Source organism: Pyrgilauda ruficollis, unplaced genomic scaffold (assembly GCF_017590135.1).
Source record: "Pyrgilauda ruficollis isolate IOZ18807 unplaced genomic scaffold, ASM1759013v1 scaffold12, whole genome shotgun sequence".
NCBI classification, from domain to species: domain Eukaryota; kingdom Metazoa; phylum Chordata; class Aves; order Passeriformes; family Passeridae; genus Pyrgilauda; species Pyrgilauda ruficollis.
Window position 1 is genome coordinate 7,151,249 of NW_024510321.1, and position 17,710 is coordinate 7,168,958.

Here is a 17,710-nt window from a genome sequence, read left to right on the forward strand (position 1 = left end):
CAGCTTTGACGAGCTGAAGCATTTACAATGCTGAAGGTGATTAATTTTGAGAAAACTTAGTGCACTTATGATAATCAATTGGAGGAGACAGTAAAAAACAATGCTTGGTCTTCAGACAGAGGGGAAATTTCAAAAAAATGAGAACTCTGAGAAAAAGGAAGCCAAAATCACAGAATGTAAGAACCACATAAAAAATACTACCTTGACAGAAGCTTTGTCACTTGTCTTCCTTGGATACAAATTTTTAGATGCAGACTGGGAGAGAATTCTGAGATATTTAAGGTATTGCTGAAGAGACTTGGCCAAGTTCACATTATTTTCCACATCATAATTTCTTTCATTATCTTCATTTTGTCCCAAAGTCCTGCACAGGAAAAGCAAGGAAAAGAAAATTACCAGCCTGTCCAATGTACAAAGTGACCAACTAAAAAGGCACTGCAAGCCACTGTAGTTCAATACATAACAGGAAAGTCACTCAAAAGCTTAGCAATCACAAAAGTATAGAAAATTCAATGTTTCAGCAAAAGCAGTCAAAAAAATCTTGCACTATTAACAATTTATTTCATGCATCAAAGTTAATGATTCTAGAGTAAATCAAATAAAATGTCACATCAATGCAAAGCCGTATTCAAAAGCAAAGAAAATGCCTGTAAAAAGAAAATGCACATGATTAGATTGCACCCCAAAGAAATATGAGATGGTTCTAAGATTTAAAAAACTTGCTGAATGATGATGAGATTCAATGCCAAATTTGCCCTGCACTAATGCAAAGAATAGAAGAAAGACTACTGGATATGCAGAAATAATGGAGCAAGTAAACTCCAGTGAAAAGCTTGAAAAGGGAATAATGAGATGGAACAAATATCTCTTCTGATCTTCTCATGTGCCTGGGATTCACAGAATAGTGGTGCTTCCTGAGTGGTTTAGACAGATTTTGGTGACATTTGCAAAGAAAAGCTAGAAATGAGATTAAATGATGGCAGTGTGGAGGTGTTTATATGGGATTCAGAGTGCTGTGTGCAATGAATCTGAATTATTACCAGCTGTCCTCATCTATCTCAACAACACGTAAATGGTGATGATAATTTAAATGTCAGCATGGGTAACTATTTCATTCCTTGTGCAAGAAAGCAGAGAGAAAGTTCCCAGCCTCTTCCTTCCCTGTGAGTGAAGCTGCTTGAGGGAAATCACCTTTTGGTGTCACCATTTCCTACTCACATGCCCACACACTTCTCCAGTGAAGAAGAATTCCAGGTGGAAGAGCTTTACAGTTCAGTGAATGAATTTCACTTTCAACATCTCTGTGCCACTGTAAATAAAATTTTATTCTACCAGCCCACATCTTGGCACTAATGTAGAGGCACAGCCTGAGAGAGCACCATTATATATTTTCCAAAGCTGGGGTTTAATTATAATACTTTAATCAAAAATTAACAGACTTCCTTCCATGCTCACAGTTGTACCAAATGTGTGTCCCTACTAATTTAACACTAATAAATGTAATTAATAATCTAATTTACTGTGGTGGCACTGCAACCAACAGTGCTCACAGGTTTGCTCACTTTGAAACACCAGAAAAATCTTCCATTTCTCCCCAGTGTATGACAGCAGGTTCCCACCAGGGACACAGACTCTAGGAAAAAGAAGGGTTGCTGCACAGAGCACTATAGCAAACCTGATATAATTTACCATCAGTCTTGCCTCCTTCTCATGCTGTTTGCATTTTTTTCTCATTCCAGAGCTCTAAGTTCTGCCTTCTGATGGAGTGTGGACATGCAGGTAACATTATCCACCTCCTTTTCAGCTTAAAGCCAGACCAAAACTATTCTGCAGTTTCAGAAAAACCTGGGCACTGTGCTCTCTGCTTCAGTAGAGATTAACTAATCCAAACAGGCTCTCTTCATAGGAAAGATCCCAGTTGTCAACACTCACCTTTCATTCATTGATTAATTCCAACATCTATCTTCTAATTTCTTCACTAATTTTAAAAGGAATGGAAAATGAAAAAAAAAACAAAACAAAACCCCAGAACGAATTCTGCCCCAAGGATTTCCACTGGAGCTAACAGGAACTGAATAGGAACTGAATGCACAGACAAAGGACAGGATTTAGGTTGGCTTTTCAAACCTTTATTTACAATATATAGTCACCGTCACTGTTGGTTGAAGTAAAATCTGGGATCTAAGATTTCCCATTTTTCTATGGAGACAATAATTGCACTCATATTTACATTCCACATTAGATGTAATATTTTATGCTATAAACATTTAAACAATTAAAATGTAAAAGAATACAAAGCTTTATGTTTCATTTGATGACAACTTTAATAAGATACTATGAATACATCTGAAAGATTAAAAAAATTTTTTGTAGTTCACCACTATATCACCTTGTTAACTCAGGAATAAGTATGCATTAACTGACCAATTATTGGTACTAAATTAAAATATTTAGTTTAATTATGACAAATTTATATTGGAAAATGGATGAAAGACAAATACATAAAAGCACTTGGTGAGTAGGAGAAATGACTGTCAGATGAGTTCTTTTTATGCACTTATTTGGAAGTATTTTCAGTTCTAATTTGCTCTGAAAGATGACTTTGCATACAACGACCTTAAGAGTATAAAGACAATACCATATATAATTATTTATCTACAAAAATAATTATGTACTTCCTACAAACTCTAGCATTTTATAAGCTTTTTTTTGTGGAAATGTCTAAATCACCTCACCTCTGCTATTTCTGGAATGTTCCCAATTAATAGAAACCACACATTTTAGAATAAATTTCTCCCTTTTAAATGCTAAGAGTATCTTATTACTGACTTAATGATGGTTTTATTACAGAAATAATACTATACCCCATTTCATACATTGAAGTTTGCTGGAAACGTTTGTGGTTTTGCCTAATTGCACCAATGAACACAACTGACATTTATTCCCTCTGTGCAGAATGGACTTTTTTCCTTTATCTTGAGCCCTCTTTCAAGAGAGGGTTTTTTGAAATTTAATAAGGACCCAGGAAATACCACATACACTCCAGTTAGCCAACAAAGAAAGAACTTTCATCTTGAAATCAAACTCCCAGTTTCAGCATTTTTTTTTTGAGATGAAATCCATGTCTTCTGTTTCATCAGATTTCATATGCACTAATTTAGCCTAAGTCAATTTACCTTTCAAGTGTCTGAGTCTATTTTCTTGCTCTCACCAGCTCTGTGGGGATTAATGACTCATTAGTATGACTTCATATTGTCTTATTACACACGTTACCCTTAATAAAAGGTCTTCCTGACATAATGTTTCTTTGATAATTAGATACCTACTCTAAGTTGCTTTTTAAATTATTTAATTATTATCTGATAAGATTTTAGCAAGCACACTGAGCACACTGAACATACAACACACTTGATCAGAACCTACAAGACATCAGATTTCCTACTGTTCTCTGACCTACAAAACACGTTGCAAATGGACAACCAGAAAAATCAATTAATGCTTTAAACTGTTGGCACATAAGATAATGCTTTCAGAAGCACAGCTTGGTGACTGCAGAAAATCTATCCACAATAGGAACTGCTTTACTTGAACTCATTTGAAATTCTGATGTTCTTGAAGTATCAATATACAAAATGTTGCAGTTTTTTTAAACACATATAGTTAAAAATATAAAACATCTCAAACTTGTTAAAAACAGGAATTCCTAAAAGTGAGCATTTGTTTTTAATCTAAACCTTAAATAATTTTTTATGTCTTCTTATATTTTAAAATTTATATTACTATAAATGTGGAACACTGCAGAATATGGCCTTGATATCGTGGCCTATTTTGCCTTACTCTCATGAATAAAAATTTTAGGTACTCTCTTAAAAAAAATCCCCAGAAGATACTGAAGATCGTTTCTGATACCATCTACTGAGAGTAATCCATTCAAAACTGACATTTTGTGTATCTAAGCAGTGAAAACATGTTTATGGATTCAACCACATGTTGTTATCACCTTCATGGTAATCTTTAGATCTCTATCTTCTTTAGACATTAAGTTTCTACCTTACTGCACTTCTGAATGGTGCTGTGATTTTAAGAAATGCTTTTGAATCAGCAAACGTGAAATACAGGGTCAAAGTCTGAATTAAATCAAAACAAAGTGAGGCAAACACAGTTGAAGACACTGGGAAGTATCAATTACATTTTATTTCCAGAAAAAAAGCAATCTAGAGAGGAAGTGTTTCTGCAGTATATGCAAACCACATACTGCAGTACATGAAGATCTAATTCCAACATTCAATATTTTGCCCATCAAGGCTAGAAGCTCAAATTTATCCCACTATGATGAGTTTTTTAACAAAAAGCCCTTTTGTTTCAATTTCACTACTTTTGAGAATGTATTTCTTAAAATCACATAACAGAAAGCAAAATTTCTAATTTTTAATTGTTCTTTAAACTTCATTGTGGGGTTTGTGTGGTTGGGTTGCCTGTAGGACAGAACAGACCAGGTAAAAGACTCTCTTTTTATGTGTAACTATATATGAAGATGATATAATTGCAGGTACTACAACCACATCACTCCACAGAATTACTGATGTGTCTTGCAACCAATTACTGCAAAGTCAACCTTCAACACCTTTCAAGCCATGCCCCAACATTATTTTCTGTCATGGGAACTTGCAGGAATATCTCATTCCTAAAGACATTTTGCAACTACCACTAGGAATCTACAGATTTCAAATAAATTATAGGTATGTTTTGGAAGACTTTGACTATGAAAATATAATTAGTCACTCAGAATGTCATTCAATGCTTAGTCCAGAATAAAATATCTCCTGTAGCTGAGCCACTATAAGTTGGCCTTTTTAAGCCAGTCATAGGTAGGGATGGCTGAACTGACACTAGACAGTGCATAAATTGAATGAAAGGCCTGATGCTTTGAATTCTGACACCTTAATTTAAATAGAATGTGCATTTCCTTAACCTGATGATAAACAGAAGAACAAGGTCCAGGGTTTTAATTCATTCTGTCCCCTGAACACTCGTGGACACCTTTACCATATAGATAGTGGCTTTTGTGATTTTTAAAATTCTGCTTCTGGGCCAACCTCTTTCTTATAATTTGCAAACCTTTCCAAAACCCAAGCAAAAACACTACAGAAGACTTACCTTCCTGTGTCAGATCCTTCAGATGCAAATACATCAGGGCGTCTGCTGTGGATTTTGTGAATGGTTGAGAGTTCCTGACCAATAACATGCTGTGTGTAATCATCACGCCAGGTAAAACCTGATAAATCATGAAATAAACAAACAAACACAGAATGAAAAAGATTCCCTATGTAACAACTCGGAAGTTTGGCAAAAATATGTCCTATATAAACATGAAAAAAAAGAAAAAAGAAAAAAGACTCAATCCGTTGGAACCCACGAGTGAACTACAGATTCTTCTCTTCTGTATGAAATTCTGTTAATGAGATTTTGCTAATGAAACTTCCTTGCAAGCGAAGGAAGACAGTAAATCATGTGAGGACATTTTGAAAGCCTTTGGTCTTAGCAGAATCTTAGCTAGTTGCAAACTAGTTTTAATAGATAAAAAAGGGTTATTTTGGACAGCTATGGAAATTATCCCACTAGCTGCTGTTTGTTGAAAGGTTGCTTCATGTCCTCCCCGTTCACAGCACACTGCCCCCTCTCTGTTTTCCCCATGAAACATTAAAGTTTCGAACACTGAGGAGTTAGTACTGCAAGTTTTAGTACAACACACATGGAGGTCAATTCAAGTCATATTTAAATTTTGCAACAAAAAACTTTTTAACAAGGGGCAAGCACAACTATGTAGGCAAATTACAGTGGCTACTCATTAAGTACATGCACTTCAAATCTCTCACTAATTATACTTGAAATAATGATATAATCCTAAACATAATCATTACCTGATTTGTAGATTTTCACATATTACAGTGACCCTTCAGATCATAGAATTTGCTGATACAATTCTCTGTAAATATCTAATAACTAAATATCACACAACTGAAGAGAATTTCTGCTGTTATCCCCTGTGCAGCCCAACACCACAAATCTCTCAATGAATATTGATAGAAGTTCCAGATGGTTGTCCTGATAATATCTTCCAGTAAGAAACCACCTAAAGAAAAATCCTCTCTAGCACTAGATGCAGGCAGTCAGATCTGGTTGATAGAAACAGGAAGGGAAGTTGCTAGAAATTGGAACGAGGATTTTTGGTTCAGTCCCTATTCTGTGTACAAATTATAAACTTCATCACCATTTGGAGCCAACATTTTTTGCTGCAGGTAGACCCTTAGGATGAAGATCAAGCATCCTCAGCCTCAGCAGAACTCAGAACTTGGCCACTTCACTATCTGGGATGGGTCTTTATCCATTGGGATCTTCAGATTTTTCCAGTGCATTGAAGCAGAATTATTTACCTGTTTACTAAATTCTAGAATTAAAGAGGAAGCCTAAATTGGACATTTCTCCTCTCTGCCAAAGGAGATAATTCTGAGTGTGCAGAAGTAAAAATTAATGTTTATTAAATTTTCACCCCAGAGAGGAGACACTTCTATAGGTTCAGTATAGGTTTAGACAACGTTAGGAAGCATTAAAACTATTGCTGTTGTCTTGGATTTAGACAAGATGTAGGGGGAGGGGAAGAAAGGTCCTATTTGGGCAAGACTTCGGTGGACTGCATCTCAAACTTTTTTTTCCACTAGTGAAAATAATAATAAAAAATCTGAACCAATATACGTATGCATGAAGGCTTTAACAAACAAAAAAGCTTTCTAACATTCCACTTGTGATCCTTTTTTCTCCTTTCCTTAAATAAAAATGTTACTCAAGTTTATTGAGGAAACACTTCACCTGAAGCCGTATGAGATGTCAATGGCTACAGTAAATGACTCCAGACACTTGGGAGGGGAAAGAATGTCTGTCTCTATCTAATCTGGTTTTATTTCTGATTCATCCTTTTCAAATGCAAATATCACCTTTTCAAAGATGCCATGTAAGAAGATGGATTCAAATAGTTTCAAAAATCTAAACCTAAAGTTGCTCAGAACATGTTTTTATGTGAACACACACAAATGAGTCACCATGCACCTATGATTACTTTGATGTAGTGCAATTAAAATGATTTTTAAAACAAAGTTGTGATATAGTCCATACCTATTTATATATGTATGTATTTATGTTGAACTTTACTTCTCTGTTGTCTAGCACTACACATTTCTGCTTGTTTTATAAGCTCTCAAAGGAGAAAAAACAAAGATAACTTTCAATTTTAGGAGAATGTGCAACATAGAAAGTTCAGCTAGAATACATATGCACTAAAATCATTAGCAAAGCCTTAAAACTACTAATTCATGAACGATGAGTCCGAAATTATTACAGTTTGAGACTCTAAGCCAATACCAACCCTATTAAAGGCTAAAGAATACACATTAAATAGCATAAACCTTAAAGAAAAATACATTTAATTATTCTGAAGAGCTTTTTTCAAATTAAAGCAAGAAGAGTTTATCCACGGTACTTGCATACAGATAAGAAATTAATCTCTGAATCCTGAGAAATACAGAATTTTATGCCTACAAACCCCAAAGTTTTCAGTAAAAGAGCATATGAAACCATTGTGATGCCTGTTCTCACTGGTCAAGAGAATGGTATGTCTGTTGTTATCTTCAATGTATTTTTTCTACTGCCGCACTATTTTAACATCCTTTCCTAATGCATTTAAAACCAGTAAAGATGGACTATCATCCTTAATGCCATAAAAAAATGTAACTATGGCACTAAAAAAAGAGTAAATAGATGAAAGAAAAACAGACTACTTGTTATAGAGCTAGAAAGAACCAGAGTTAAGGGAATATGCCCTCTCAGCTGTATCTCCAGCACTTTTAACTCACTTCAGCGTTAAGACAAGACAAAGATGAAAACCACACATTTTAACTAATTCAAAAATCCCCTTGCCAATAATTCAATATTACTGTCTCTTATGCAACAATCTCGGGAACTGCAGCCTGCCTGAAGTTAACCTCACGCCAATCATTTTCCAGCATTGTTTCAGTCTCAAAAAAACCATCTCCCCCACACTGCGCTGAATAAAACAGCGCATTCAGGAGCCATAATGCCACGCTGACAGCTGCAATCAGAATCCAGGTTGAGAAGGAGCACATGACGCCGTATGGCGATTTCCTGTTCCCTTTGTCCGTGCCGTCACAGCTCACGCCAGCCCCAGCCTGGCCACCCAATTATTGCGATTTGTGTCCAGCGGCTGAGCAGGATCACAGCAGAGCCCTTGTGCACGCATTACTTTCATGTCACTGCCGGGGAGCGGCGCGGGGCACGCCCAGCCCCTGATTATCCATCCCCCCCGCGGCTGCAAGGCCCAGGCCCTGCTCTCCCAGCCCAAATTCCCACAGAGGGACAATGTCAAGGGAAGAGAAGGCGTCTGGCGGACACTGAAATGATGCAAACACTGTGACAACTGCAGCGGACACAAAACTACTCTCAGTTGAAGGTCATTGATAGTAGTGAGACTCCAGGAAAAACAGCCATTGGTACAAGTTTTCCTTACACCATTTCATTGGTGTCAGCCCAATGATTAATTTTAAAACAAAATTTAATTGGAACTCCATAGCCTAAATGTATGTGAAAGCAGAATGCCAGTACAAAGATACTGAAGACAAGACACTAATACCTTTATCAAACACAACTGGAAGGTCAAATCTAATGGAGGTCATCTGGATATAACACAGTCTTTCATATCACTCTTTCATAGTCATTCATATCATCTCCCCAGGTCTTTTATTTCCATATCACAGTCTATTATTATTATTATTATTACCCCAACTACAAAAAATAATAAAATTGTTTAGTTCCCTGTTATATTCAACACAGCAATGGCTATGTCAACTCTTCTAAGAATTATTAGTTGAAATCAAATCAAAAACAAGCAGTTTAAGTAGTGAAGAAAAAAGTTTCAGAGATTTATAGTGGTGAAGATGTTAGCTTTCATCTACAAAACGGAAATAAAAATTATTTTCAAATTCAACATAACATGCCACTTAACCTGCTTAATTGCCTTTGCTGCTATAGCAGTTACAGAGAATTATTGAAAAATACTCAAATTCAAGTATGTATTTCTTTCACCCAGCTGATCAATTTTTCTAAGCAATTGCAATTTTTTGTGTTGTTTTGACTCTGTTTTCCGTCTTAGAGAAACATGATATCTCTCCCAATATACCTGACCACATCTTTAATGCATGTAAATTATAACAGCAGCTTTTGAAAATATTTATCTGCTACTTCTCTGTTTAAACTCATTCGACTTACACAAATGAATTTCCCTCCCTCTGAAGGCCTAAGCAAGAAAAACAAAAGTTTTTTTATGAGTTTAGAGTTCTGTTGTAAATCAGAAGAGCTCAATACAAGTCCTTTAAAGAAGCAACGCTTCTCACTGCCCAGAGATTTGGCTATGCAAATCTTCCTGCTGCTGCTCCCAATGCTTTTCCCAACCAGCATGGCTGATGCTGAGTAGGGCTCTGCAGGAAAGTCCAGAAGAACCTTTGTCTGACTCCTCCAGCTCTTGTAGCAATCAAAAGATAAAATTATTAGTTCTGCATCAATATATTACCTACCAAATCATTTTTACATACCAAATTCATTGAAAATGACAGGAGATTATTCTAGATTTGCAGAAACCTATATTGTAAAACTTGACCCTTCTTTGTCAGAAAAATCCCCATTATAAAGGCTCAAAACCCTCAGAATTATTCAATATTAAAGACAGGATAGGCACTATTTCTGAGTTGTGATATTCTTTCTCCACTTTTTGGTAATGTTAGGCATTTTGTTCCTGTATGGTAGATTAATTTTTTTTTTCTTATTCTATTCATAATAGGAGATTATTCTAGATTTGCAGAAACCTATATTGTAAAACTTGACCCTTCTTTGTCAGAAAAATCCCCATTATAAAGGCTCAAAACCCTCAGAATTATTCAATATTAAAGACAGGATGGGCACTATTTCTGAGTTGTGATATTATTCTTTCTCCACTTTTTGGTAATGTTAGGCATTTTGTTCCTATATGGTAGATTAATTTTTTTTTTTTCTCTGAGCTACCTTCAACTGCTACTTCATTTCAGCCAGGAAACTCAGCTGTAGAGCTCAGAGACTTTCATCCCCCATGCCATGTGTTGCAAATTGTTAATGCCTACTTTAGCTGTCAGAACGTCTGCAGAATTGGGAATGATTTGCTTTCTTCCCTATTTTCACAACAGACAGGTCAGGGTAATGTATAGACATGCCTTTCTGCAGGCTGCCTTCCACATTCTCCAGAGGAGCTGCTCTGTTCTCATGCCAGACCTCCCTTTTCAGAGCTCAAGGACATACCCAGTAATGTTCACCTATTTCAGCTCTGCCTAAGTCAAAATTACAGATTTAAAGATGAGGTTGCTGTGTACAACAAAATTAAGTCTTTCAATTGCTATTGCTGTATTTGCTACCTAAGATTGCAGCCAAAAGATAAAATCCTGGTGTTTTCTCTTAAAATAAAACTTCACCCAAAAGCAATTTTGTAATACAACTTGAAATGACAAGTTAATGGCAAAAATAGAAATAGAGAAGTTAAACCCAGCTCTTACACCACAACCTTTTAATTTCCCCATTTCTTTCTATTCAAATATTCATTTTTAGTGAAAATTTTGACTGAGACATTTTCTACAAAACTGGAAGAAAGTCTGCCAAAATACTTTGTATTACACTTCCACAAAACTTACTATAACAGAATTTTTTTGCCCTGGTCTAACTTTGTGTTTGCCTTCCAGATGACAAGAAAATCTGGTTCAGAATTTATTTGAAGAAATGACTGGGGGTTATAAGCAGTTATCACCACTCTTGTCCAATCCATCTCAGCTGGAGCTGTGGTCAGCCTCAGCTGAAAGTCATCCGAAGCTTCTTTTGTTTCACTCCCTTTTCCACTGCCAGGCACCAGGTTTGCATTGGTGACTTTTTTGTCTTCTTTTGGCATTTCTAATGAGACCTTTCTAATATGGAAGAATTCCATTTGCTGCACTCAGCAGCAATTCACTCACAGGCAAAGAGCTTCTGTTTGAATGAACAGATGAAAGGGCTGCCTAAGGATTACAGCTTCAATTTTTCATATATTGTTTTATTATACATAAAAGTGATAATCTCCATAGAATTAAATTACAACCATGATCTGCTTACAGTCCTGATTTTAATTTACTCTAAGCAACTATCCCAGAAGGTAGAGGGAAGGCTTTTCTCTTCAGTTCTTGAAATTTTTCTATTATTTGAAAAAGCCAAATGAGTGCTTCATTTGCCAAGGAGATTATAAAATGCTCTCACAGGACTCAGTATGTAATGTTTCCTTACCTTTATTTCAGCTCTTGCAGAAAGCTACAAATAATTTGGCTTCTACAAGAGAAAGTTTCTAAGTATTACATAAGACTTTTCTGCCACTGGAGCTGATAGTAATAAAATACTAACATGATAATGCAAAATATATCTTCAGACTTCCACACAGAGCAGGTAACTTTCCAAAGACTACAACAGCATGGACACATGATTCCCAAATCCTTGAGATGAATCCCATGCTATTCACCATGTCATATAAACTTCCCACAAACTATTGATCCTCATATCATTCCATTCCCCGAAATGCTTTCTAGCAAGGGAGGTTATCTTGCATTGTTACAAATTTATATTAATGTTCAACTTTAATTTAATTCATGGCCATTCCTTTCTTTGACTTGAATATCTTTTTGCCCTGTTGAGGCTGTGACATACTTATTAAAAAAACAATCAACTCTAATTCATGGTGAGAAAAAGTGCATTTCCTTCTGTCCCTGGACTATGCACAGACATCTCCTCTGTGCTGTCAGCCCAAGGAGTTTCATGAACATGAAAAAATATTCACATGCACTCAAAATAGTGGCACTAAAATAAAGATGAGACTACTTTGCTTGTTTCACCGAGCTTTGAACCCAAATGCAGTAGCTGGCACTCACAGCAAGCTGCGTGTAACATTCCAAATTTAACACAAAAAGGTCTGATGTTAGTTTCACACTGCAAAACAATCTTTAATACACTAATCCTCTGCAAACTCCTTTTAGAGTAAGAAGTTATCTTTTTTTTTTCTGTCAAAATTACTTTCATTTTTCTGTTCCTTTCTCTTTCCTTTTCTATCTTATTGTTTTCCTTCCAAGATGTCTTACACCACTCTACACTTTCATTCAAAGTTTTTCTCAAACTCAGGATCTCTTTAAGTATGCATAAATTGGTTGTAATGCTACACTGTGCAATGCTAAGAAAGGAGATTTTGTCCAAATAGTAGTTATCAATGCATTTAAAATCAGCAGGTTTTCCTTCTCATTTTATTTTATCCAATTCATTTCATGCTATCAGTAGAATGACAGACTTATTGTCACAAAAATATAGTTCCTGGCAAAGGACTTTTGAAGTGTCTTCAGTCTGGGAATTAAAACATCACCTGTAACAAGGTAGAATTGGTTGAAAATGTGCCAACACTTAAATCAGTACAGAAAATTAAGGTTACACTTACTCTGGCAAATTCATCTCAGACCTACAGTTCTTCATGCATTTTTAAATGCTTATGAGCAGAACTGTTCTTTCAGCTCCACATAGTGGTTCTCACCCCCATTTTATGTAACTGTTGGACTCTCTTTGATGCTTGTGAAAAATCAATTTTCAGCTGTCAGAGCAGAGCTCTCAGCTGCACGTGCAAAGCCAATACCAGGGGTGCCACCCCAGGCTGGACAGTGAGGGCTGCAGCTGCACCTCTACCTTTGGTTCTGAACAAAATTCCCTCTGACCAAAGTACAGACAATGCACCAGCAGCACAGAGGGAGGGTTACAATGAGCCAGAGCAAAGGCTTTTCCAGGGCACTCCCAGTCTATCCCATCAGGTAACTCAATATTCCTGAAACCCTTGCCCTAGGAAGGACTTTAGGTCTGCTGCTCATCACACTCTGTGCTGCATTACAACAAATACAAATTAAAGTAGGTAAAAGGTAATTTGTTTACACTAAAGGAATGGAAGAAACTCTACATACTGTTTGTACAGAACCATATCTTCCATTTTCCACTTTTAAGTCATTTCTCTGAGACTGTAAATTCCTCCTGGGAGAGGCCATATATTGCATACATTTGCAGAGTCTCTTTCTGCAACAATAACAATAGCAATAATTGTTATTGTTGCTATTATTATTAATAAAATCCCAACAGCTGCAGAAGAGAGGGTTCCCTTAGGAACCTTGTAAGGATCTTGGTGGCTGAAAGCTCAGAGTTTTCCAGGGAACTGCATTAGCCAAGTCAGTTTGCCTGCAGCAAAGAAGAACAATCTGCAGGTCATGCTGTTCCCCAAAATCTGATTAGAGCTCCTCACGTTTCATTTGGAATTCACCCTGTCTAGAGAAAACACACACACTGAATTTGTGCAACCTTGAAAGGCATTTTCAGCCAGAGGAGTATTTGAATTATTTTCTTTTTTATTTTCTTATGCACATACAAGTTTTGGGTATTGGCCCTCCAACCAGCTGCAATGGAGGGTGCAATTACTGTACATTGAATGACAGATAAAAGTTTTTAATTAAAGCCCTTTTAGTCTTTGCATCTCAGAGCTCTGATTTACAGCTCAATTCCAATTTAAAAAATATTTTAGCACTTGTAGGCCAAGGTAAAGTGTCTGCCCATGTATAAAGCTCGTGTATATGGGTAAAAATTCTATGATTTGATTATTTTAGCCAACATTGAAAAGGATTTCATGAGGGAATCTCTGACTGACACGGTTTCCAACATGGTGTTCATTTTCCCTCCCTTCTTTCATGCAGTTAATACCTCAGTAAGCTTTAAGAACATTTTTAGACAATTCATATAGTGCTGATTCATGGATTCCCACTGATGCTTTGTCAGCTGCACACACTATTGTTTCTTTACTGCTTTCTGGGTTTGATCTCTATGAACACTTAAAATATGCCATGATAAAGCTGTGACTTAGTTTTACCACAGTATACCACAATGCTACTAAAAAAGTTTTTTGAAAAAGACTGTCAATGAATTAAAATATTGGCACTAGAAGAACTGGCACAAGCTCATCAGATATCAACTTAAAACCCCTAAAATCTAAGTCCTTATGAGGACATTTTTTGTTGGCATCTATTTATAACACATCATTCCATTCAAAAAGATTAGTCCATTTTTTTGCTCATAACTCTAAAGAGCAGCTAGGTTTAAATGTAATTTACTGGAAACTCTGACATTAACAGAATGCCTCCAAAAGAGAAACAGTGACACAACACTGAAATAAAACATACAGAGGGACATGAAATTCCTATCAGTCCTGGGAGAAATTTTTTCTTTGCGAGTTCTATGCTCAGCTAAAATCCAAATGTTCTAAAACAAAAGCCCTGCTAATTTCATGCCACTAAGGTCTAACACTAATTACACAGACCTGCTATTCCCAGTGTGCTCACTATGAACTCAGAGAACTTTCTCTGGGTACAGGCCATGGTTTGAGGTGTAGGCTGGACCTGCAGGCTGAGCCCCAGAGCAGGGAGCCCCAGGAGGGGGAACCAGAAGCACTCTGTGCCTTCTCTTGGATCTGCCCTTCCACTTGTAATGCAGCACCAGCTCCGTGGCTCATTTCTCTGTCTGCATCACAGATATAACAAAACACAATTTCAGGGGTTAAAGTTGTACTGCATTTCATGAGACATTTGAATATTGTAGAACTGGGCAAGCATAAACAAGGAACAGTGGCAAAGCCAGAATTCAGCAGGAGCTACTGCAATGTGACACAAAGTAAGTGGCAGGTACTTGGATTTTTTCTTAACTTTGGTGTAATTTTACTATTTAAGAACCAATAACTAATATAAAGGAATTTAATATATTTTCAAAAGCACCATTTATTCTAGAAATTTGTTTATCAACAGCTCTGAATGTTGTAAAAAGCAGCAAACCTGCTTTAAAGCAACACTGAAGTGAAGCAGCGATGATGTTAGAGCATTACAAAATCGCTAGTGATGGAGCTCTTATGTCTCACTCTTAGTATTGTTACAAAGGATAAGTCTTCTGATCAGTGGCTCCCAGCTTTAAGAAATAACGATATATTTCTAGATAATCGACTGCTACCTATTACCATACTTTTGATGTGGTGGAACAGTCATGTGCCTTATTTTCCACGTCCTCAGGGTATCCTGGTTAAATGTCACATGCATTTTTCTCCCATGTTAGGAAAACAAAACCTGCATATTAATTCTTTTTAAGGGAGGCACAAAATGCAATAAGAAAGGAACATTGATTATTCTATTCATCTATAAACTACTCCAATAGACATATAAATAATACTGGAAAATGTAATGTAGCTTTAATTAACAGCATGTTATAACAGTCTTGATAGATGAGACCTACAGCAATCAATCTGATTGCTCTGAGAGCAGTTTAAGCTAATTCACAACAAAAGACAAAGTTAAAAAGCCAGACTATCACACAATTTTTACAAGTATTTTGTTATTTAAATTAAGATCTCTGTGTCACTAACCAGGTTTCTCAGTAGAGACATTATAAGCAATCCTCACTATAAATGTAACCAAGAGCTGAAGTGTCCAAGAGTTCCGTACACTCCTCCATGGCAGTTCCAAATATCAGATAAAATAACAAAGAACTGCCCTCATCTAACTCCAAAAAGCTTGTGGTTCAGTTGTCCAAATCTGTAGTTCAGTAAAGCAATCTACCTACAAAATGTTTGCTATCATGGCCCCAAAAGGCACAAATCTTCGAAAGGAAAGAGTAATGAGTGAATTTCACACAGTGTGAGCAGTTTCAAAAAGAAAAAAATACTTTATCTAGAGAAACTATCAGTTTAGTTTTACACTTCAGGACTATTTGTTGAAAGGAGGAAACTAGGATTAACTTGTTTTATTTACTATGACAAATAAAAGAGAAGCACAGATGCAAATTAGATGAATTTATTGCTAATTTGCTATTCCTACTCACCATTTATTTCTATGTCTATATATAAACTGTATTTATAGATATTAATTCACATGCATTATATGGCATTAAAGAAAATATTTTCTTCTCTCAATTACATCACAGCCAAATGCCAAAGGTTCAAACATATGAACTGAACATGTCTGTCTTGACAGCCAGATAAGACTGATCTTTTGTACTTTACATTATATTTAGCAGTGAGTCAGGTTTGGTTCATTTTGCTCTATGAAGTACCAAGCTATGCCCTTAAATCTATGATATTTTTAGAAGCCAAATATATCCAACGTTACTCAGAAAGATAATTTTTGATCAACCTGTTTGTTTGAAAGTACATTCGAATTGGTAGAGATTTCCAAGATTACAGCAAAGATATTCACATTGATATGTCAGAAAAAATGACAAATATTTTTCACATCTATTCTCTATTTCATCTATATGTTTAGCTGACTGTGATGTTAATATACTTTGTGGATGTAATTGGTTTGGGGTTTTTTGTGGTTTTTTTCTCTGTGATCCCCATTACAATGAGGCTAAATAAGATTGTGCAAACATACCAGATAACAACTGTGCAGATACCACCACTGCAAGGCATGATGCACTCCCCAGGTGTCCCTGTTCCTAAAGCTCCTCTCCTGCATGCTCAGATGTCACCTGGGATTCTCCCTGCAGCACCTGGCACAGAAGCAGGGCCATTTACTTCCCATGGCTCTCCCAGAGAGTGAGCAGGTTATGCTGTGTGGATAAACACGCTCCAAAAACATTTTATCTCCATCAGTACAGAAGTTTAGCTGGAAGTGCTGCCCAGAACAGCTCCTGCCCCAGTTTTGCTGTAGCCTTGGATGGTGTGGGCCTTTGCCAGAAGCGGTTGGATGAATGGCTGCAAGGAAACATTCCTGTATGGCAACTTGTACAAATATTGTACTGAAAATTTAAACTAGACCCTTTCCCACTCTCCCCACATTATGGCCTTATATTGACAACAGGAATAGGAAGCAAAAAGTATTTTTTTTTATTATTCCTGTTATCATTCACATTAATTCCATATCAACAGATCTGGTAGTCCAAATCATGATTATAATGGTTGCAAATCTTGTTTCCTTTTAGTGCAAACTCTTCAAACAGCCTTGAAGAATAGAAGGCATTTTTCACAAAACAGAAGTGAGGTGCAGGAAAGAACAGCTTCTAGTCAGGTGTTTAGGATTCAGTTATCCCTAGCTATTAAACAAATCACCCTCATGTATATAGCCAGGATATATCCCTTCTCCTACTATACTATGCATCATTTTTGTTGGCCAGGGAAAGTTTCCCTGACACAGTTTTTACAATCCCACAATTAATTTGTCTTCATTTCATTGTTTCCTTAATAACACTATGTAGGCAAGAGATTTCAAGCCTTTCCAAGTGGAATGAAGCAGAAGTGAGCTCACATCCCTAATAAATTGTTTATTGAATATTTATTTTTACTTGGATGACACAGCGCTTGTGAATCCACTGGTGGTAAAGCCCATGCTTACATGCTACAGCACAACATTTATTGAGGCAGATATTCCTGCCAAATCTATATTGCATTTATAAATCTTCAAAACAAGCTGGTAAATGTCACTTCTTTTTAAATGCTTGGCAGAATCAATGACAAGTGATGCTGCCTTTGCCCTTGAAGAATTCATGTGTT

General features: G+C 36.3%; 1 protein-coding gene across 1 annotated transcript in view; it reads right to left on the minus strand.

The window, feature by feature from the left end:
• Positions 1-17,710, minus strand: part of PTPRN2 (protein tyrosine phosphatase receptor type N2) — a 630,254-nt gene that overhangs the window by 403,765 nt on the left and 208,779 nt on the right. Inside the window, exons 4-5 of the mRNA XM_041487587.1 lie at positions 5,158-5,275; positions 202-364 (exon numbers count right to left, since the gene is read on the minus strand). Of these exons, the coding sequence (XP_041343521.1) occupies positions 202-364; positions 5,158-5,275 (281 nt within the window). The remainder of the gene's footprint in view (positions 1-201; positions 365-5,157; positions 5,276-17,710) is intronic.